At 37.8% G+C, this 22,800-nt stretch overlaps 2 protein-coding genes across 9 annotated transcripts in view; both read right to left on the bottom strand.

The window, feature by feature from the left end:
• TUBGCP6 (tubulin gamma complex associated protein 6) overlaps nt 1–11,598 on the bottom strand; it is a 28,003-nt gene extending 16,405 nt beyond the window's left edge. For 2 of the 3 annotated variants that reach the window (XM_032221170.1, XM_032221172.1), the window contains exons 1-10: nt 11,539–11,598; nt 10,986–11,430; nt 8,033–8,862; nt 7,291–7,454; nt 6,016–6,226; nt 5,644–5,817; nt 3,670–3,791; nt 1,789–1,864; nt 1,168–1,277; nt 887–978 (exon numbers count right to left, since the gene is read on the bottom strand). In XM_032221170.1, coding sequence (XP_032077061.1) covers nt 887–978; nt 1,168–1,277; nt 1,789–1,864; nt 3,670–3,791; nt 5,644–5,817; nt 6,016–6,226; nt 7,291–7,454; nt 8,033–8,782 — 1,699 coding nt within the window. In that variant the 5' untranslated portion in view covers nt 8,783–8,862; nt 10,986–11,430; nt 11,539–11,598. The remainder of the gene's footprint in view (nt 1–886; nt 979–1,167; nt 1,278–1,788; nt 1,865–3,669; nt 3,792–5,643; nt 5,818–6,015; nt 6,227–7,290; nt 7,455–8,032; nt 8,863–10,985; nt 11,431–11,538) is intronic. The other variant, XM_032221171.1, reaches the window with a different exon arrangement.
• A 2,562-nt stretch (nt 11,599–14,160) lies between these two features.
• HDAC10 (histone deacetylase 10) overlaps nt 14,161–22,800 on the bottom strand; it is a 29,835-nt gene continuing 21,195 nt past the window's right edge. For 3 of the 6 annotated variants that reach the window (XM_032221321.1, XM_032221318.1, XM_032221320.1), the window contains 4 exons: nt 21,356–21,409; nt 17,828–17,909; nt 16,483–16,668; nt 14,161–15,141 (listed from right to left, as the gene is read on the bottom strand). In XM_032221321.1, the coding sequence (XP_032077212.1) occupies nt 14,947–15,141; nt 16,483–16,668; nt 17,828–17,909; nt 21,356–21,409 (517 nt within the window). In that variant the 3' untranslated portion in view covers nt 14,161–14,946. Of the gene's footprint in view, nt 15,142–16,482; nt 16,669–17,823; nt 17,910–21,355; nt 21,410–22,800 lie in introns of those variants that run through there. The other 3 variants (XM_032221319.1, XM_032221322.1, XM_032221323.1) reach the window with 3 other exon arrangements.

Below are 22,800 nucleotides of genomic sequence, written 5' to 3'. Positions count from 1 at the left end.
CCCTACTGCTTGTGCATCTTTTTCTTCCACACTTTTCCCTTCCACATAACTTTCTATTAATGTGCTTTGATACAGCACTTTGGAAACATCCAACTTCTTTTGCAATTACCTTTTGAGGGCATCAATGATGGTTTCCTGGACAACTGTCAGGTCAGCAGTCTTTCCCATGATTGTGATTCCTACTGAACCAGACCGAGAGACCATTTAAAATGCTCAGGAACCCTTTGCAGGTGTTATGGCTTAATTAGCTGATTAGAGCGGGACACTTTGAGCCTAGAATATTGCACCTTTTCACAATATTCTAATTTTCTGAGATTGTGGATTTGGGATTTTCATGAGCTGTAAGCCATAATCACAATTATGACAAATCACGGCTTGAACTATCTTGCTTGGCATGTAATGAGTCTATCTCATATATTAGTTTCACCTTTTAAGTTGCATTACTGAAATAAATGAACTTTTGCATGATATTCTGATTTTTTGAGTTTCACCTGTATATCATTTTGGCATGGTTTTAAAGCAATAAAATCCAGTGAGAACCCAAATATTATCCATTTGTTCTTCACAACCTAGGCAACTTCCTTTGAATGGCATTTGTGTTGCAAATACTTTTCACTCATTAGTTCCATTTCTCTCTCAGTTTAGTTTAGTTTTAGTTTCCTTTATTTGTATGCCGCCCTTTTCCCAGGGGGGACTCAGGGCGGCTCACAATTCAGAAGGGTGGGGGGGCAAGACAAACAGTATTCCAAACATGGAGACAACATATCTTACAGAAATAACTATTATGTTGGAGAAAATATGTGGAGGGAGCCTTATTTGTGCTGCCCTGAGTTCCTGAACAAAACGGGGGATATAACTCTAACAAAATATTTCAAAGAAAGCTTACCTCTAAAGCCAAGATAATCTTCATTCACCTGAATCATGAATTCACCATACACATCTCTGAATACACCACTATATACCCAGTCATGGATAAACCTAAAGCAGAAAACATTGGACAACCTTTTAAAAAAAGATATTCTAGAATGGCTGTTTTTATGTAAGATTAAGATGATATCACATAGGATTACTAAAACGATTCAGTTACAGTAACTGGGAAAATCTGGGTTCTCTAAGAAATCCATTCCATCATTTTGCCAGATCACTGTGACAATGCATGGCTCCTACCTCGTGTACGGTTCACAGCTTGTTTTCAGTAGGGACAGGAGAACTGGATAATGCTCACTGCTGCAGTTATTAAGAGTCTCTTGGTAGAGATATGAAAGAAGTTTAACTCCCTGAAATACATACAAACCAGTTTGTGTAAAAAGCATAAAACTCACATTTTTTTTCAGTTGAGACTCATTTGCCTGGCTTTATCCAAAAAATCAACAGGCTAAAGTTACTGTTCACAGCTGCTCCTTTCCTCAAGTGAGCCTGTTGTAGTAGTTACATATTCAGGCTCACTTGAGGAAGGGAGCAGCTGTGAACAGTAACTTTAGCGTGTTGATTTTTTGGATAAAGCCAGGCAAATGAGTCTCAACTGAAAAAAAAATTACATATTTTAGTTACATATTCAGGCTCTCAACAGGTGGGGAAGTACACAATATTTTTTTGCTCAGTTATATTATTACAAACATTGATGAATACAAAAGTTACAGGTTGAATAGTATAGATATCATATCAAATCATTTAAAATGCATAGCCTCTAAGCATGTTGAGAGCAACTATTTATTCCAACAAAGCTGTACATAAAAATGTACACTTTTTTTCTGTGACTTAGAAACAGAAACAAGCGCATGTACTCACAGTTGGAAAAGAAGCAATGGTGCCTCCACCAGCTCCCACAGCAGTTGTTCCTATGCCACAGAGTTCAGCCAAATACCTTAACAAAAAGACAAAGCAGTTACACCTGCACAATCACTTGTGAATATTAAAACTGTCCAAGATAGTGGACAGACAAGCTCTGAGCTATACTGATGCTTGGCTCAGAAGAGGATTAGAGCCTTGCATACTTAATTGAGTTTTTATATAGTTATTGAGGCAAAACAATGATGTGAGATCTTGCCTTCTAGAACCCAGGATTCTCAAACAATATATGGTATGTTAAGTGCAACTAAACTTTCAGGAAATGATAACAGAAATATCTTTTATTATAGGTCTTGGATTAAATCCAATTTAAATTAACATTTGAACTTAATTTATATAATTAAATATTTTAATATACCATACATCTCAAAATATCACAATCAACTAAAAAATTCATAGTAAATATCTAGGTATGTTAATTATGTTATATTGATCTAACTACGGCAATATACTGGATTACTGTATAATAAAATATATTTCAATTCTTTGAATAGTCCATTAGTAATAGCTAGGTGTGCCAGATTATCTTGCCTATCCTAGGTTTGAGCCTGAAAAGCTAAGCAGATCCAGATTTCATTAGTTCTTGGATGGGAGATCACAAGGAGTCCTGTGGTCCTAAGATAGACTGGGACTTTGCAGAGAGATCTCGTAATAAGCCACCAGTCAACCATTTCTACTTGGTCCATGAAAACAACATCGATGTATCCAACCAATGTGACATTACTTTCATAAATAAATTTACACTGAGGCAGCAGCCTTTTTATAGAGCTTTATTAGAAATGAGGGGTCAGGGCTACATTTTTTTTTTAATTTCCCAATGCTCTTCTAAGCTTAAGTTCATCTATCATGACCCGATTGGAACCCGGTTTGGAGGAGGAGGAGGAGGAACATCCGGGACCATCCGACAGGGATGGCATGTCTCCCTTGGCATGTTTGGAGATGCCAGGGGCTGAGGATGATGCCATCCCAGGCCCCTGAGGCATTGGGGGAGGTGACTGACCAAATGGAGAGCTGCCTGCCTTCACAGACACAGGGGAGGATTGGCTGCTGATAGGCAGCGGGGCTGATAGGCCGCAGATCTCTTCTGGTGAGGAACAGCTGCCTCCTCCACTCAATCCAAGGGCAAGGAGAGCAAAGCTCAGGCAAGCCGAGAGAAGGGTTGCAAGGCCACTCGGAAGGTGGTCACCCCACCCCTCCTCACAAAGAACATCCTAAGAGGAATGACTTAAGGAGAAGCTGTGGGGGGTTAGTATTTGCCAGGAACAATTGTTTGTTTTGGATTATACTCCCCTGGCTTCAAGAACTGCTTTTTGCTTTTGCTTTGAGGAAGAGCCTTACTGGTCATTGGAGGGCCATTTGTTGAACACTTCTTGAGGACAATAAAGGACTCTCTAAAGCCTGCTTTGCCTTGACCACCTGGGTCATAACAACATCTTCTTAGTCATAAAAATTATATGCTTAATTCAGGAACCTATTTTAGCAGCTACAACTAAATTACAGTAAGCTATTAAAACAGAGTTCCCCAACTCTGAACCAGCAGGCAGAGGGGAGAACGGATGGTTTTGCATGAGCAGCCACTTGCATGGATGGAGCATGCGCACACATGCTTGCCCGCTGCTTGTGCAAGTGGGGATGTGTGCATGCTGCTTCCCCAGCCTGGTTCCAAATGGCTCCCAGCCCAGTGGTCGGTCACAGCCAGGTGGGTTCGGGACCCCTGTGTTAAAATAAAGGCAGGACCTTTCACACCAGTATCTTTGGGACACTGTTGAAAAGTGTTCAATCTTCCATTTCTGTCCTATTACATTAATCCTACAACGTTACCTTAGCTGTCGTCCTAGTTTTCGGAAGAGAAAGCTGATTGTTAGAAGAGTTAAAGTTGGGGGAGTGGACAAAACACACGCTCGGTAGTACTGTAAGTATTTCCTCAGTCCACTTGTGAATGCCTAACAACAGCAAAAAGAAAGCAAAATTTTTTTTAATTAAAAATATTAAATACAACATATCTCATAGTTTACTAAACTGGAAAATAGAGATAGGATACATTAATCTTTTTCAGAGGATAAGGGTCTTTTCACACACTACAGCTTAGACACCAACCTTTTGAAAGATAAAACCATTGTTCAGTAGTGACACACATTCTCTGCATGAACAAATCAATTTGTATATCATGTTAAGTTATGGCTTACTTAATCACAGTTGATAATTGAGACACAATTGAATTGCTGCCAATTCTTACAGTATAAACCATGAGGGCTACAATACGTTGAGTCAAAACCAAATAATGACAGCTAACAAAACTTGGTTTAATTTATATCCGCTTACAAATATATAGCAGTCGGCTAGATTTCTACTAACATAGTCAACAATATATTCTGTACACTACATATACCTATCACTCTATGGGATGTGGACAACAGTATGTTGAATTCTAAGGCAAACTCTAGCCTTGGAGCCCCCTGAATGTATACAATAACAGAAGCAGTATGGAATGGAACTGGGCTTTTGTACTGATACATTTTGTATCAACCAAAATGTGCCAAAATTGACTGGTACTAGTCTTGTTACATTATAGAATTTTGGCACAAATATGAATCTAAATGTTGGTTGCTGAATAAATCAAGAACAGTATACCATAGAAAGCATTGTGAGAATAAATGGAATGCATAACAAATGGTACAATGCTGAGCAGGGAATAAGATAAAGACATGTGGATGCTCCCTTGGCTATTTTGTGTCTTTATGTGTAAATATACAATGAAAGGAATATTTGTGTCAGTTATTAGATATATTGGACTAAGACATGAATCTGCATGTGTTTTTATATGCAGAGACAGTGCTACATTGTTAATGAGGTTAATACGTTAATGAAGACATGAGACACTGTTGTCAGTAGCTCCTATCCAAAAAGTGCCTTAAATGTTACACCAAAGCTTGGCAAAGCCTTCTCCTAGCCAAGTACTCTGCTTGATTATCAAGCAGGAAGATAAGAATCCAGAAGAACTCCTGAATAATGAACACTTTCTTCAGGAAAGTGCAAATCAGGTCCCCAAGAAGAGTTAGTTTAGATCTTGTTAGAGATCTGATGGTTTCTGTAGAGACGGAAGCACTATCCTCTGGGACGGAATAGCAGCTTGCTTTGTCCCATCCACTGTCGTATGATCTCGAGAGACTCTATAAATAAATTTACATCATATCCTACTTGGTTCAGAATTATATAAGTGAATGTCATCAGCAAATTAATTATACTTCACCCAGAATCAACAAATGATGTATCTTACTAGTATTGGGAGAGAAAAGAATCATGTAGCATGCATCCTTGGAGAGAAAAAGAGCTTGATTGGTCAAAACTACTGACTGGAATCACGTGCTCAGAATGGAGACCTACAAAATAGTACCTTCTGTCTGTAATATCACAAGTGTCCAGAAAAACATTATGATTGATGGTTTTATTAGAACACTAATGAAAAATCGAATAGGACTAAGAGGGCTACACTACTACAATCCAGGTTCTGGTGCAAGTTATCTGTAAGAGGGACAAACACATCTTCAATCTTATAACCAGGTTGAATCCCAAGTGAAATGTAACAGTTAGGTTTATGTATGAACGAGGTTCTTCTTGCTCTCAGCACCTCATTCTCCCTGCACTTTGTGAAGAAGAGTTTCGTACAACTGGGATGTAATTGAATAGCATTAAGAGAAAGAACAAAAGGCATTTTTTTCTTCCATAACAGAGGACATACCAGACTTTACTAATAGATATAGAGAAAACTATATTCAACCAAATAAAGTGCATTACCTGAAATACGAGCCCTTTTTTGTATGAGGAGTCCAGGATTGGTTGAATAGAGAAACGGCTCAGTCGTGTGTAATAAGTTCCATATTCAGCCACTTCTGACAGTAGACAGTTCATACTTTCAGGTGACGTTCCAGATACATAAATGCCTTGTTTCACTACAAATATCTGAACTGCCTATAAAGTTGGGAAAACAGTAACAGGAAATTACTAAAATGCACAGCATAGAATATATTTACTAAACAAATGTATGTCCTCATAAATCCAATTGGGAAATATTTAAATATACTATTTTCATATGAATTTTTGAAATTAAAATCTACTGGTTACTGTATTAAAAATAAAACTATTATATACTATATTGAAATGTTATACCTGATTAAATGAGAAAGAAGTGGATACAACTCCAATAAGAACATTTAACACATCTTTAACAATTTCTGGTTCTTTTACTAATACACGTTGTGGTAACTGAAATTTAGTACTGCTGAAAAGTTGCAGTTCTTGTTCTCGAAGTCTGCAAAATTTGTCAAAGGCTTCTCTTCCAGCTTCTGAAAGATACGGCTCCTCTTTTTTCCCAGGTGGACTGTCAGGAAAAACCACAAAAATGTTAAAACTAGAAGTCTGAATAACCTGATTTTCCTTTTCTGTTTGACCTTCAGTCTAAACTATGAATTGTGCATAAGCATCCACCATGTTATAAAGAGATGTAGATTACAAGTTGTTTCCAACTCACTGGAGTCTAAGCATTATGGCCCACAATTCCTTTTGAGTAAATACCTTTTTATTAAATAGTATTTAATACCTGTTGCATTAAATATAGTCTAACAAAAAAGAACAAATAAACTAATTTTAATTTCTTTGGCAAATTACTCTTATTTTATTTGTAAGTCAGTATGTCTGCTTTTTTGGGAAGTTGAAAGTAAACTCATTTATATAAAATAACTTTTAAAGGATTTAGATTTAAATATTCTGTATATTTATAAAACATTGGACAATTTTCTTCAGAAATGCACTAGTAATTATGATAATCAAAAAATTGGTGATTAGTTTAACAATTTTCTAGAGGTTTTTTTTTTAAAAAAAAACTTTTGAAAAATGCCAGATAACATACATTATATTCTGAATTCTGTTACTATGCATTCCTTTTCATTAACAATTATTATCATCCAAAGCAGGGGTCACCAATCTTTTGGACCTCAGGGACCACATAATTTAAAATCCCACGGACCACTAATATGATTTTTTTAAAAAGATAAATAGTATTTAGTGCAATATAAAAAATGGAAATAATTTTTCTGCAGATCACCAAAATTTTCTTGCAGACCACCAGCTACTACTATAGCCTCCACACTATTAGGTTTACAACTCCACACATTTCCTGTGTTTTGCCTCTACCAAAAACGTAACTGAGCAATGTAGATATGAATGTGATATTTTGGATCCGAAGACTGCCATTCTCCAGTTTTCCATTCATTGCAAACAAATAGATTATAGTTGTATATTAGTAAGTTAACTCTGGAAATTGAACAGTAGTATGAAATCTAATAAAAAGACTTGGAACATTGTTGTACTAATCACAGTGCCCTCCTGCCTCAAAATAGCTCATTACAACAAGCACTTTTAAAAAATATAAAGCAAAATACTTACAATCCAATTCTTTCCCAGCACCGTCGTTTACTAGGTCCATAAGTAAGTGCTGCCTCCCAGAGATCAAGATCTGGTGTCACACTGGGTTCTGATTGAGAGTCTGGAGTGAGATTGGATGCTGACTGGAATCCTTCATCTTCAGAAGGATCAATGCTTTGGGGAACCTGCAAATATAAACATATTTACTGTTCCTCTACAATTACTTTTAAAAACTGTGCTTTGGGATTGTTTTGAAAGTAGAGCTTATAACAAATTGTTTAAATTAAAATTAATATCTAGTTTTAGTTTGTATCCAACTTTCTATAAAAATATTTCATATGAGACAATATTGTTATAACAAACAGGAATAAATAATATCAATAAATGAAAACAATAAAACATTTTAGAAGCCTAAGTTGTTGTGAAATATTGGTTGATGTGTCAGAAGCATATTACTAGTCAAGAAACATTTTGTAATGTTGAGACAGGGCTAAGGCATGCTGATCTTCTTGAGTATATTTATATGAATCACATTATACTTTAAGATGGAAACATACAGCATTAGATCAGAGGGATGCGTGAAAGTGAAAATCTACATTTTTGTCTTTGTTTATCCTTCCAATGAGCTAATAATTGTAGAATTGCAGAGGCAGAGTGAATTGAGACAGTAGCCAATATCATCTGTTTTCTATGGAGGAAGTATAAATATCCATGAGTTCATTAAGACGAATATTGGCATAGACAAAGGAAAACAATTTTATACCTTGATTGCAAGTCCAGACAGATCTGCATTGTCAGGCACTGGTGGCAAATCCAACTTGATGTCCATATCATATGTACGACTGTGAATGAGAGCACCAAAAAGCGAGACCCGAGTTTCTCTTTCATATCTGTCCCCCATTGAACAATTCTGTGAAAACAGTTCCACCATAGGAAGACCTGTACCAGGTGCTGCCTCCATAATTTGCAAGGTCTTTTGAATTGTATCATTACATTGAAGTTCTTCATTTGCAATAAAAGCCTGCACGTCTGCTTCAAATATGCTAACATCATAATAATCATAACCTTGATATTTGGTGTTTCTTCCTACATTTTTGTTATTAACAAAATAATCCTTTTTGAGGGGTGAACAATGTGGAGGCCCAGTTCCTGCAAGCTGTACCAGAAAATGCAAAATAGAAGTAATTTCAGTAAATGGTAAGCAAGTAGACTTTTCTAATTCCTCTACAAGTTGCTCCAGCCTGTCTGCTTCTAAGCTCAGTCCAGCAATTCTCAAATTGAAAGACAGCATTAATATTTTGTTTTTCACAGGAAGTCTAGAAAAATTTGATTGAGAAACTTTGCAGGTTTCATCCAGAAAAAGATTAGCAAACAAAGTATTATATGCAACCTTTTTGAGACTTTTCCTTGAAATTTTTTTGCTGCTCTTTCTTTTGTTTAAATGGACCTTTGTTGACACAGATACTAAGTGAGCCTCACACAAGTCACCAAATAGTTTTGTAATACTCTCCATGGTCCCATCAGTTGTGGATATCCACAATCAACTCAGAATGAATCCAGCACTAATAGTCAAACAAGCATTGGTTTGTGTTCCTAAAAAAATGAAAGAAAGAAAAATTATTAACATAATTAATGCTGTCTCTATTGATTTTCTCTGCATTATAAAATTAACAGCCAAGACTTTGGCAATATCCCACTACTAGATAGCAAGTAGCAAGAATGTTGCAAACATAACACTGTCATAGCAGCTCAGGAAACTACTAAGGTTTTTGTCAGAGCAATAATCTATTTTAAATCTTTTAGTCTAATTAATACACACATTTTAATCAAAACTTGCTACTCTTTTTGCAGAAGATCCTAGCCACATTTTGTATGTGTGTGGGAACTACATGTGCGCACTTTGGTGTTAGTTTTTGACTCCTGGGGAAGCCTGGACTAGTCTCTGCTTATTTTAATTAGGCTATGACATTATTTTCTGAAATTTCTTTCAAGCTGCCACTTATTTACTTTATATTTCTTGGCAAAACATTAACTATAAAAACAATGCAAGAGAAAAAGAATCCAATGATATTAAAGAATCCAATGTAAACTAAATGCATAACCTACCAAGAAAACACACACACACACACACACTTTATATAGAATCAACTGTCAGGCTTACAGCCTGACACCACCTAGGGCAGATGGGGTGCCAACTATAGCAAAAAATGAAATATACATAACTGCGATGAAGAACCAAGATGGAAAATATTCAACAGTACCCAGGCTACACATTCAATTGGAAAAGCAAAGAAATAATTGATCATGCAAACAGAAGAGCCATAGTATTCCTGGAAGCATGGCCCCAATAAAGGAGCCATCAATAGATTATTATGAATCATAAGGCTAAAATGCATGACAGATAGATCTTTCTGAAGGCATTAACTAATGGCATCTATGAAAGAAGAAACCCATGGTGATAGTTGCCCACTGAACACTGCAAAGAAGGTAGTCAAAGGAATGTCAGAATAAAAGCTGCAGAAGCATTTTTGATGACAATTAAAGATGTTTTCTAAATGGATGGAAAACACGGGGCCTCCAGCAGTCTCAAGGTAATTAAAAGTAAAAATGACAAAATGATTTAGAACGAAACTGCAACGGAGGGAATTATGAGGAGCATTTCAGAGATTTGTATGGGATGATGATACAACCAAGAATGAGAAACAAATGCTAAAAAAAAGCCTCCAAATAATGAAAAGAGAAACTATAAAAACAACATGTCCCTGGTGATTGGCGAGGCCCAACAGAGACTTCATTTCCTTAGAGTCCTACGAAAAAATCAGGTGGAATAACGGCTGATAACCTCTTTCTATTGGTCCATGATAGAAAGTGTCCTCACATACTGCATTACAGTATAGTACACTGGTTTATGTGGACAGGAATGTACTACAGAGAATGATCAATTCAGCACAAGAAACCATTGGTTGCCCTCTAACACCACTGGGTGACATCGCCAGATCTCCCTGCTTTAGCAGAGTAAGGAAGATACTCAGAGATGATTCACACCCAGGTCAGTGTCTCTCCGCACTTCTACCGTCAGGCAGAAGACATTGAAGCATAGCCAGCCGAACAAATAGGTTTAAAAATAGTTTCTATCCTTAGGCTGTAAGACTCTTAAACACAACCACAACCACTCCATGCACACGTGTAAAACGTATGACTAGTTTTTCTTTTTCTTTCTTTTTTTCCTAATTACTTGCATAGGGATTATTCTTTATAGTATTTATGTCGTTTATATTTTTTGTCATGGATTGTGAGGCTAAAACCAATTTCCTTGTATACATGATGTACAATGACAATAAAGGCTATAAAATATACTATAAATGCGGTTAAGAATGGTCAGAAATGGAAATAGCAATAGCAATAGCAGTAGACTTATATACCGCTTCATAGGCCTTTCAGGCCTCTCTAAGCGGTTTACAGAGAGTCAGCATATTGCCCCCAACAATCTGGGTCCTCATTTTACCCACCTCGGAAGGATGGAAGGCTGAGTCAACCCTGAGCCGGTGAGATTTGAACCGCTGACCTGCTGATCTAGCAGTAGCCTGCAGTGCTGCATTTAACCACTGCGCCACCTTGGCTCTTTTGGAAAGGATGCGCCTGACGTTCGGAAGGCCATTATTTTATAATTATTTATAATTATTTTCAACGGATACAACGGCTACCTCGCAGATTACCTTCCCCTGCAGATAAAAGGACTACAGTAGCCTGGCGATGGGCAGGATTCCCTAGGCAAGAAGCAATGTACAGCAATGCCTCCTTCTCCGCCATCGGCACGCCCCAATGATGGCTGGGGAGGATGGATACTGTAGTTCGGTAGCCTAGAAGCCGCCAATTTGGAAAAGTGGGCACAAGCACAAAACGCGGAGGATGCTGCGGCGTCGGAGGGAAAGGAAACCCGGCGTTGGCCGAGCACAGGCCCGGTTCCAGTCTCCAGGAACGGGTTGTCGTCTGGGTCTCCCGCCACTTCTGGGAGATTAACCAACGGCGCAGGCCGGCCGAGCTGACTGAAAACTTAGGTAGGCAAGACAGCCGGAGCTCCTAACTGGGCAACCGATACTGGGGAGTCCGCCCTTGACGAGCCTGGAGCAGCCGAGGCGAGAAGGTTCCATTTCCCCTCCTCTGCCAAGTAAACAATAATATTAATAATAATAATAAAATATCGCCCTCCCTGAGGGAAGCGCAACCTTCCGCCTCCAATACTTAAAATTCAAAGAAAAGCCGACCTACCGCGGGGCATGAAGGAAACAGCAAGATTGGGGCGGAGCTACCGCAGGAGGGAGGGGTCAGGCATGCGCAGAAGGTGCAGGAGGGCCACCTGGTAAGAAGGGAGGCACGTAATAGGTGGGCGGCTGGGATCAATGATCTCACCCTGGCAGCCCGGGGACATCGAGCTCCGGCGCTCAGGAGGAGCGTGAAGGGACGAAGGGAGGTGATTGGCTGGCTGGCTGGCTGGGAGGCGGCGCTTAAGTGGAACTTATGGATGTGTTATGAAAGGCGCGCGCCGCTGAAGAAGCAAGTCGCGCGGTCGTTATGGCACGCTACCCTGTACGACAGGGCTCTCCAACCTTGACCACTTTAAGACATGTGGACTTCAACTCCCAGAATTCCTCAGCCAGGAGTGGCCACGGTTGGAGACCCCTGCTGTACGAGACTAAAGCTCGGATTTCTTTCCCCGAGTTAAATGGCTTGTGTAGGTTTCCGACAATAGCCCCCCCCCCAACAACCTCCCACCGCACGTTGGCTATAGCAATTGGGTGGGTCTATGATATCGAAGGGGTGGAAATGCAGGCAAGAGTCTTAAGGTTTTCAAGCTTAACCGACGAAGACACCAGTGAAGCGCCCGCCGACAAGAAAGGTGGTTTCAAAATATGGGACCTGGCTTTATATATATAACACTTAAATTCGCCTGTATCTTTGGTTAATTGAACTTTCAAGTATTCATGCAAATCTAAAACTGGGTAAATGTGTATTATCTTGGTTCGGGTTGGGATTGCGTGAATACAATCTGTAGTTTTGTGCAGCATAGTATATAATCCTGAATTAATTCAGCATAATTTCATGTACAAATTATGTTCCAACTTCATTACTGGCTGATGGCCCTTGAGAACCAAATTCACTTTTATTCAGTTCCCAGCACATCTGATAAGTCTTTACAAAAAGTGAGTAGGAGTCCATGTACTGTAATTGCACGAACACATTACATGTAGTGATCTTGGAAACAATATAGAAGCTTTCTCTGGGGACGTTTTTTGACTTCCTAATTCAACCTGCAATAACAGCAGTCTGTGACATCATGCTGGCCACATGACCATGGGAATGTCTTCGGACAGTGCTGCCTCAATGGTCTTGAAACAGAGATGAGCACTGTCCCTTAAAGCAACTATTACCGGAGTAAAATCCTCAGGGACTCCTTTCCTCCATTAGTCCAACCTGCAATTTCTCCAAGTACAACCAGTGGCAATCCTATTTAACTTTCACTTCCAGACTACATCAGTCAGATGCCATGACCTGCTGAGTAATATAAGAAAACAGACCCCCCCCCCTTTATGCTTCTTGCCCTAATTATTGGTCATTGTTGAAATATTTAAAACATCAGAAGGACATTAGTAATCTTACTGATCAAACCAAGTTATTTCTTACACATGTAAGATAATCTTATGAGAGTTTGTAATTAAGTTTATTTAACATTACAAAAATCATACATGAGAAATAGGCTTTACTCATTAGTAGTTGACATTCAGATTTCATTTATAAATTTGCATGTCAGTGGGGAATTACTACAGAAATGCAATCTCATTTGTGATCCCTATGTCTTCTTTTCCTTGGCTTGAGCTAAAGATATTAACCACCTTTTCCATATTAAAAAAGTGGAGCTGTACAGTGCTAATTGGCTGCCCCATATGTCTGCCTACTTAGAGCAGGGCCACACCAAGCCTATAGATCACCGTGACCCGACAAAATGGCGAACGACAAAACCGCGTTGCTGATGTCATCAACGCGGCGGCAACAGCCAGCGCGGAGAAAGAAGGGCGCTTTAAATAGCGCGGAGAAAGAAAGCCGATTTAACTTAAGGTAAGGGTTAGGTTTAGGGTTAGGTTAAGGGTTAGGTTTAGGGTTAGGTTAAGGGTTAGGTTTAGAGTTAGGTTAAGGGTTAGGTTTAGGATTAGGGTTAGGGTTAGGGGTTAAGTTTAGGTTTAGGGTTTACAGTGTGCTTCTGTCTCCGCGCTGTTGTCCCCCTGTTGATGACGTCAGCGACGCGGTTTTGTCGTTCGCCCCTTTGTCGGTGAACCATAGATCACAACCCCTTGTTTGCCAGAACAGTTTGTAAAAACTTAAAGGACACAACAAACCAAATAACAGAATAACAAAATAGTGGAGCTGGAAGGGACCTTCTAGTCCAACCCCTCAAGCAGGATACCCTATGTCATTCCAGACAGGCGGCTATCCAATCCCTTCTTAAAAGCATTCAGTGATGGAGCACCCACAACTTCTGAAGGCAAGCAGTTCCACTGGTTAATCCACTGTTAGGAAATTTCTCCTTCATTCTAGGTTGCTTCTCTCCTTCCATCCATTGTTTCTTTTCTTACTTTCTTTGTAAAATAGGTTGATTCCCCCCATTCTTTGTGGCAGTTCCGCAAATATTGGAACATTTGAAATATTGCTGTCATGTCACCCCTGATCCTTCTTTTCACTAGAAAAAACACATTCCTACAGCCGTTCTTATGTTTTAGCCTCCAGCCCCTAATCATCTTTGTTGCTCCTTTCTGCACTCTTTCCAAAGTCTCTACATCTTTTTTATAATATGGTGACTAAAACTGGATGCAGTATTCTAAGGGTGGTCTTACTAAGGCTTTATAAATGGTATTAATACCTCATGCAATCTTGATTTTAATCCTTTTAATGCAACCAGGACTGCGTTGGCTTTTTTGGCTTCTGTTGTCCATTACTGGCTCATATTTAATTAATTGTCCACTAGGACTCCAAGAACTCTCTACGTTACTGCTGTTGAGTCAGGTTTTACCTAATCTATACCTGTACATTTGATTTTTCTTGCCTAAATACAAAATGTGTTATTTTTATTATTTTTCATTTTGTTAGATAGGTCCCAGTGTTCAAATCTGTCTAGATCTATCTGGATCTTGAACCTATTTTCTGTAGTGTTGTCTATTCTTGCCAGTTTATTGTCATTTGCAAATTTGATGAGTTTCCCTTCTATTCGTACGTTTATACAATATTAATGCAATATTCATATATTTATACAGTACATATAAAATATTTATATATTTTTGCTGTATAAAATTTTTAAAAGTCTTTATAGCAAAGCCAACAGCATTTCTGAAGTTAACAGGCTGGAATATAGTTTTCAATATAAAAATTATATAAAAGTCAGTTCAGAAACATTTTGTGCCCTTTTATTCATAAAGCATGCCTTATTCTGATCTTTTGTTTTTTTGTGGAAGAAAAGAGATTGTTGAAATCAAGATTACTTTTCATCTTTGAAATTCTTTGCTATACAAAACAAAAAAAACAACAACAGTCAGATTTTGTAGCAAAAATGCATCTTTTTCCTCTTGAGAATCTCTAACCTCAAGTAATTCAAAGCTCCACAGTAAGATATTTAAATGTAATGAAGATTTACTTTTTGTTTTCATTCATCTCTGATTGGTTACCTGAACACTGAAGCAATTTCCATTCCTGTTGAAATTGCGCTCTTAATTCTTTTATCACTTCCACATTCTCTTGTAAATCTGGTGCAAAGTTCTCAAAGTTGGGTATAAAGTGACCTGTTAAGATGTTGGCTACATCTTGCATTATTTTTTCTTCAGAATCCTTTAAAAATAAAGTAAAACACTTGCATAAATGTGTACTTATCTCCAAAAAAGAAAGAAAGAAACATTTTATTGCTTGCAGTGTCACTTCTGAGAATTTGTACTCTATTAAATGGCTGTGTTGAATCACTGGACTATGCCATAATGCCACTTGCTTGGTTTTGGTATAGTGAATTGTATAACTAGACCTCTGTGGTTCGTAAACCTTGGTTTATAGCTTGACGTGTTCTGCAAACCCAAACAAATCAGATTTATTTGGTAAGACACAATGAAACACACCATGCTTAATGCAATGTGGGAATGTATCCAATAAGGAGTCAGTTATTTTTAATACCATAAATTAGGATTCCTCAACTGCAAGGTGGAAATCTCTCAGCAATTTGTGAGGTGGGAAACCTTAGATAAGTGTGTGTGTGTTGCCCCAAAGGTGTTTTTTCCAAAAGGCAACTGGACTTTCTTGGTTTTTTTTCCTTAAAAATGTTTGTTTTCTCATCCAAGAACCTCTTCTGAAGATGCTTCCTAAATGAGATGCAGTTTGTATGTGTACATGTAATCAGGCTAGAGCAATGAAACAGAAGCACTGCCCAAATCTTGCTCTCAGCTTTTTCCCCCTCCCTTTATTTGGGCATGATGCCTACACAAGTTTTCTCAAAGTGGAATGGATTTTGACAATGGTGTCCTGTCAAAATTTGCTTTGTGTTTTGTTCCTTGCTTTGTCTGCATCAGCTTGGTCTCACAATGGAAAACTGTGATGTTACAATTTGAGAACCCCTGATGATAAATATATTAAAACTGAGTTATTAATAGGAAGCTTCATATTTCTTTCTTGCTAAATTCTAACCACAATGAAATCATTCATTGTATTTGGGAGGGGTGTTGTTTCACATACTGTATGTTCATTTATTATTTTAGAGATGCCATGATGCTGCAGAGTTAAAGAACCCCCTGCAATAATTGTTATGCATGTTTTGTTTGACTTATTTTGATTTTCCCAGGAAATCCACGCATAGGAACATAGATAAGCAGAAAAGCAAAACTGAGCAATTCCTCAGACTGAATCTCAAAAACGTGCTTTGACACAATACACAAAATATTGCCTGAACCACTTTAAAGACAGTACATCTTTTCTTTGAATTTTCAGTTGCCTTTCACTGCCTTTTAGAACTGAAATTGAAATGCTATAGCACCTTACTAGATTCTTCATGTATTTGCTTCAGGAAAACAAGAGAATCTGAAACTATAGACAGTTTTAGAAGGAATTAATCACGCATTTCCCCTCGATTCTTTATTCAAAAAAAAAAAAAAGGTTATTTTGTTGTAAAACCACTTACATACTCCTTACCTGTATTACAGCGAGAATCTGAGATTCTGCTAATCCTTGCAGTAAGCTAATAAGCAAGGAAATTCTATTTTTGCCAAGGTTCTGGTTTGCTCCAACAATTACAATGGTTAAATTAGGCTGGTAGCTGTACGCAACTGGAAGAATAAATCCAAAGGTAGCAGAGAAGAAGTTGTTGGTTTTAGGATCCTTCCAAAAATGAACAAAAAATTAAAATATTTTATTTTAATAATTAATGTTAGCATATTACAATTATCCAAAATTAAATTTCTTAATTTCTCAATATAGACACTATATTTCCATATTACGTGTAAAGGGATAAAAAAACAGAGAGATCTATAGGGCCATAACACTAACATGCAGTTCTTTCCAGCCCAATAATCCTGCCTTCAAGTCCTTTGGAAAATATTAAAATAAAAAACGGAGGCTTTTTTGCCTTTCCTCAGCCCCCAGCAGCACTGTGCAGGCTTCAGCAGGGCTGGGGCAAAGTAAAAATGCCCCTGTTTTTGCAAAAAAACGGGCGGAAAATGGGGACTTTTTTTCACAAAAACGGATGCTTTTTTGCCTTCCCGCACTGCCCAGCAGCCCTCTGCAGGCTTCAGCAGGGGTGGGGCAAGGCAAAAATGGAGCCGTTTTTGCCTTGCCTCAGCCCTGCTGAAGCCTGCACAGTGTTGCTGGGGACGGAGGGAAGGCAAAAACTTTTTTTTCTTACTTGCCTCTTCAAAATCTTGGTGTGTTTTTTACACCGATGCATCTTATAGTCCAAAAAAGACGGTAGGTTGAATAGGTCTGCATGAACAAACTTTTGTCATTCCTGGAACCAAAGTGATCAAACCAGTAACTCTTTTCGTGTGTGATTAATATAATCAGACTTCCTTGCTTCAGATGTCCATAAAAAACTACGTGGAAGTCAGTGGTGGGAAAAACCATCTATCTATTTTACAATTGTGCTTTTTCTCAGACCTTTCCAATTCATGCAGGGAAGACAAGGGTTAAAGATTGTGCTAAAGTTTCAAAGTTTCTAAAAATGTTGTGCCACTTTTTCCCACCGCAGCAGTTCTTCAGTTTATCCCAAATATATTTATAGCATTTGCTACAAGACTGATTGATTGGCTGTTAAATTTATAGCCAACCAAACTCTAGCATGACTCTAGGTAGCAAACTGTATATTTCCAGCAGGCAGAATTCTCAGTTGGACCACAATTTTCAAATATTTGCATGTCATCCACACCCTAAAATCAGTAAAAATTGCTGAATATATAGTTCAACTCAAAATTTATGTCCTTGCATTCTCACTAAATCATACTTGGGTGATAAAAGAAGAAAGACCATAAAATGCCACACCTACTTCCTTCCAGTTGAGAGAGATATTGTGTTTGGTGTTAACTTGTTCAGAATGTTTAGCACAAATATTGATCAAGAGGACTTTGCTGTAAAATATGTTTAAAAAATAGATTCTATAAATATTATCTCTATAAAATAGTTGCCACTCTGGTAATAATAAAATAAAGCAAATACATATATCTGGGAAATATACAAGCTGTAAAGAACTGCCATAATCGGACTTCCTGGGGGCGTGGCCTGTTGCCGAGGAGGGCTCCACCGAGCTCCTCAGAGATCTGGTCTGTATATCTAAATAAGATCATAGATAGCACCCCTTTTTGGCAAAAAAAGGGGCAGGGAGTAGCTCTGTAGGCTAGGGTCTATTCGTAAGCCACAGCCTTTTTCTTTTTTTTGGCTGTGGACAGAGATTAGATCCAGCCGGAGCAGAGCTTTTATCTCCAGCCAGTTCTTCTCAGCTGCCTTTTTTTTTTTGGCAGCCCCAGACAGGCTAGCCCCCCCCCAGGACAAAACAAAGTTTTTTCAAGCTAGAATTGATACGGGCGGGTCCCACCCCTGTGAGATTTATGCTTTTATTACTATCTTAAATACCAGCACCATTTGTCTTAGAGACTTCTTTGTCTAAATGGACTTCAAAATGGCGATTTCTCTCCGTGGATGATTGATAGTGGATGTATTTAGCCGGTTTTACCTTCCTGCAGACCGCTCCTTAACAAAATAAACTCTTCTTCTTTGGAAATAGAGGGGAGCAAAGCGCTGCTTGTTTATTTATTATGGCACCCAGGTCAAAGAAGCGTCTTGCTACAAATGTGTCTAAAGAATTTAAAGAATTTTTACTGGAACCACAGCCTTTGTCTCCTATGCCCTCTACTGGAGAATTTCTAACACAGGAATATTTCTTTAAAATGTTTAATGCCTTTAAACAAGAAATTAAGGAATTTGTATTGGAACTATATGATGATTTAAAGTCTAAAGTTAATCAAATGAAGGCGAATACGTTTGCAGCCGTGTCTGCCCTGTCAGATTACTCTGCTGAAATAGAGAACAAATTGGAAAGTTTGGAGAAGGCTAATTTTAATTTGACTACCAATATTCAAATTTTACAACAAAAAATTAGAGACAATGAAGAACAGCTCATGATGATAAATTTTAATAGGAAGGCATTTGCAATAAGAGTCAGAGGATTCCGTGAAAAGGAGCAAGAGAATTTGAAACAGACCTTTGCTGAAGCCTTCAGCTATGCGGTGGGAAGCCCGGGACTTAACTTTGATTGGCAGATTCGGAAAATCTATCGCCAGAACTCATTGATAGCGGAACAGCGACAGCTCCCGAGGGACATAATTATACATTTCTCTACAAAAGAATCTAGAAATGCGATTGTGCAAAAGTTTTATAATAACAGTCTCCGAGTTGATGGCCAGAACTTGATTGTCTTCAAAGAAATACCTTTCCAGATGTTAAAGGCAAGAAGGGACTACACCTTTTTAACTAAGGAGCTTAGGAGTCAACAGATTCGATACAGATGGGAGGCCCCTGCCGGCATCACGGTTACATTTGAGAATCAAAGATTTCGTCTTAACTCTGTTTCGGAGGCTCAAGATTTCTATTGCAGGATTCTGAAGGCGGGACTTCCTGACTCGCTTGGAAGAGAGGAGAGACAAGCGGAAGGAGAAGGCAAACGGCAGGCCATGTGGTTGCAAGATGGAGGGGGTAGCCCTTCCTCCCTCGGAGAAGCAGAAAAACGGAGATCGAGAATTTAGACATTTTAAAATACTCGCCAAAGTTGAGGACTGAATGGGGGTTTGAGACCTCTCTCCGGTAGAAAAAGCGGACTAATTCTTATTAGAAGGGAAAGCTGGGTGAAACTACTTTGAGCTAGATTTTAAATTAACGTTACCATAAATTTGATAGTGGTAAACATCAGACAAGCAAGGGATGAGGGTAAAATATATGTGGAATGATTTACGTTGTTTAAGGCTTATTAGAACAGAAAGCCGGTTGGGATTATCTTAAGATAAGTGTAAAAAGAATGCGGAATGATTTATGTTGTTTAAACTTTGTTAGAAGGGACTATTTTAAAACAGAAGGTTAACTGACTCTTGCTGAAAGTATTGTTTGAATATGTGGAATGATCCATGCTATTTAACTTTTATTAGAAGGGAAAGTTGGTTGAAATTGCTTTGAGTTAGATTTTAAACAAATGCTAGTATAAATTTGATAGTGGTAAATATTAGACAAGTAAGGGATGAGGGTAAAATGCATGTGGAATGAACTACGTTATTTAAATCCTATCAGAAGAGAAAGTCGGTTGGAATTATCTTAAGATAGAAATTGATTTCTGTGTAAAGTAATATTTGATCTACGCTGCTTAATTTTACTAAGAAGGGGAAGCTTGGCTAGATTATTTTGAATTACTGTTTGAAAAGGAGGTTAAGAAAGATCACTTACGCTGTTTAAATTTTACTAGAAGGGAAAGTTTGATTACTCTTCTGTAAAGTCATATTTGAATATGTGGCATGAACCACGTTGCTTAAATCTTATCGGAAGGGATCATGAGGTTTAGGAAGAGGAACGGGAGAGTCTACAGAAGGTTGGGGTAAATAGCAAAGAAGTAAGAGACGAGAATAAAATATAGATAGAATGATATATACTATTTAAGCATAGATAAAGATGGGGGGCTGAGATCAACACAAAGAGTGGTTTCTTTTTCTTTTTTCTTCTTTTTTCTTTTCTCTTTTTTTTTCTCTCTTCTTTTTTTTTCTGTTTTTCTTTCTTTTGACATATTACTTTTATTTTTTAATCCATATGTATACAAGATATTTTAGACAGAAGGTAGTGCCAGGTGTGGGCCCTGGGAAGTCGGGAGGATTGGGGATGGGGATTTGTGGGGGGGGGGGTGTTAAAATAGTCTTAATAAGAATAAGAATGTATTTATATACGGTGGTTTTTTCTTTCTTTCTTTTTTTTTTCCCTTGGTTCATTTTACTTTTATCAGATCAAACAACACTCGAATAAAGGCATACACCAAGGAGGGAGGTAGAGGGAAAGAAGAGGGAGGAGTAAGGAAGGAGTAAGGGGAATGTAAGGAGGGTGTCTGGGGAGTAAGGGGAGAAAGGTTTGTGGGGAAAGGGAAGTAGGAGGGGAGTGTTAGAGGGAGAAAGGAAAGTTGGAGGGGGTAGATGGGGTGTATGGAGGATGGAAGGGTTAGGTGGGGTTGTGAATGATGAGTTGTGTTTCCTTTTTATTTGTTCGTTTTATTCCCTTTTTCTTTTTTTCTTTTCTTATAGTAAATACCCTGTATATAAGTGATTGCAAATGGAATGTGAAAAATGAATAAAATATATTTAAAAAAAAAAAAAAAAAAGAACTGCCATAATCAAATACATGTTTTAGATGTAAAATTATTCTAATTTAAAAAAAAAAAACATTCAAAGTTCCATGTTTTACTTACGAAGCCCCACTAACCTTAGCAGAATTTCAATTTGAGAACCAACCGCACAAATTTAAATAAACTGGTTGAAATACTGAGACTTACTCATCATCCAACTCAATTTTCCTATCCATGTCACCAACAAATACACACAGGATTCTGCAAAACAAAATATTTCAAGATCTGTTATGTATATAAAATAATTATTTACTTATATCCTACCTTTATTATTTTTTTATAAATAACTCAGGGTAGCAAATTTACCAAATACATCTCCCTCTTTCTTTTTCTTGCAATAACAACCCTGTGAGGTATGTTGGGCTGAGAAAGACTGACTGGCCTAAGGCGTGACTAGAACTAGCCTGGTGCGTAAACCAGTAGACAAAACGTTATGATAAGTAGCTTAGTCTATGTAAGGTAATCTGATAATGGACTACATAAAAATACTAGCATAGCTGACAGTCCAACAAAATTAACCATGTATAGCCAACTACCATTATAATTACAAAATAAATAATTCTGAACATTCAGTGAAGGAACTGGTAATCTAAACCTTTAAATTTAAGAGCTCTTTTATAATTCTATACATATAATTCTGATAATATGCTAACTACAAAAAACAATTTAAGGATTATACCATATATGGCAAAGGTTTCCTACTCTATAAATTAATATTATAAATCATGAACAACAAATGTTATTAACTAATTTATTTCTATCAAAGTAATATATTCTGTAAGGCTCAGTGGCTAAGACGCTGAGCTTGTTGATCAGAAAGGTTGGTATTTCGAATCCCTAGCTCCATGTAATGGAGTGAGCTCCTGTTACTTGTCCCAGCTTCTGCCAACCTAGCAGTTCGAAAGCATGTAAAAATGCAAGTAGAAAAATAGGGACCACTTTTGGTGGGAAGGTAACAGTGTTCTGTGTGCCTTCAGCTTTTAGTCATGCCGGCCACATGACCACAGAGATGTCTTTGGACAGCGCTGGCTCTTCAGTTTTGAAACAGAGATGAGCACCACCCCCTAGAGTCAGGAACGACTAGCACATATGTGCATGGGAAACCTTTACCTTTAATATATTCTGTATTCATTCAGTAGCAGCAAATCTCTGCTTTTTACAATAGCCCATACATCCCCAAAGTATATCTATTTAGTCCCTTTCTACCACCATAATCATTTAGTCTTTTGCATCTTCCTTATCATATACATTCATAGTATTCTTAAAATGGATCAAATTGCACACAATGCACTTCTGAATAAACCACTTAGAAAAAAATCCTACTATGTTAAATGAAGTTTATTCATATAGAAATGAATTCTATTCACTTTGCATATGGAGTGCATATGTATACAAAATAGTCCAGGTTATGATCGATTCGTTGCTTTTCCAAATCTGTCAAGAATTTCCCCAAGTTCCTAAATAATAGACAATGTTAAGAAGAACTGAAAGCATTAGCCAAAAAAGGCACAATATTTAGAGTTGTGACCACTTTGAAAAGATGTCAATAAAAGAGAATATCTGTAGCTCTGTGGTGTCCTTGGTGCTGTCTG

This window comes from Thamnophis elegans, chromosome 7 (genome assembly GCF_009769535.1).
Source record: "Thamnophis elegans isolate rThaEle1 chromosome 7, rThaEle1.pri, whole genome shotgun sequence".
Lineage (NCBI taxonomy): Eukaryota > Metazoa > Chordata > Lepidosauria > Squamata > Colubridae > Thamnophis > Thamnophis elegans.
Note: the sequence above shows the minus strand (reverse complement) of the source record. Positions and strands in the feature narration are given on the sequence as shown.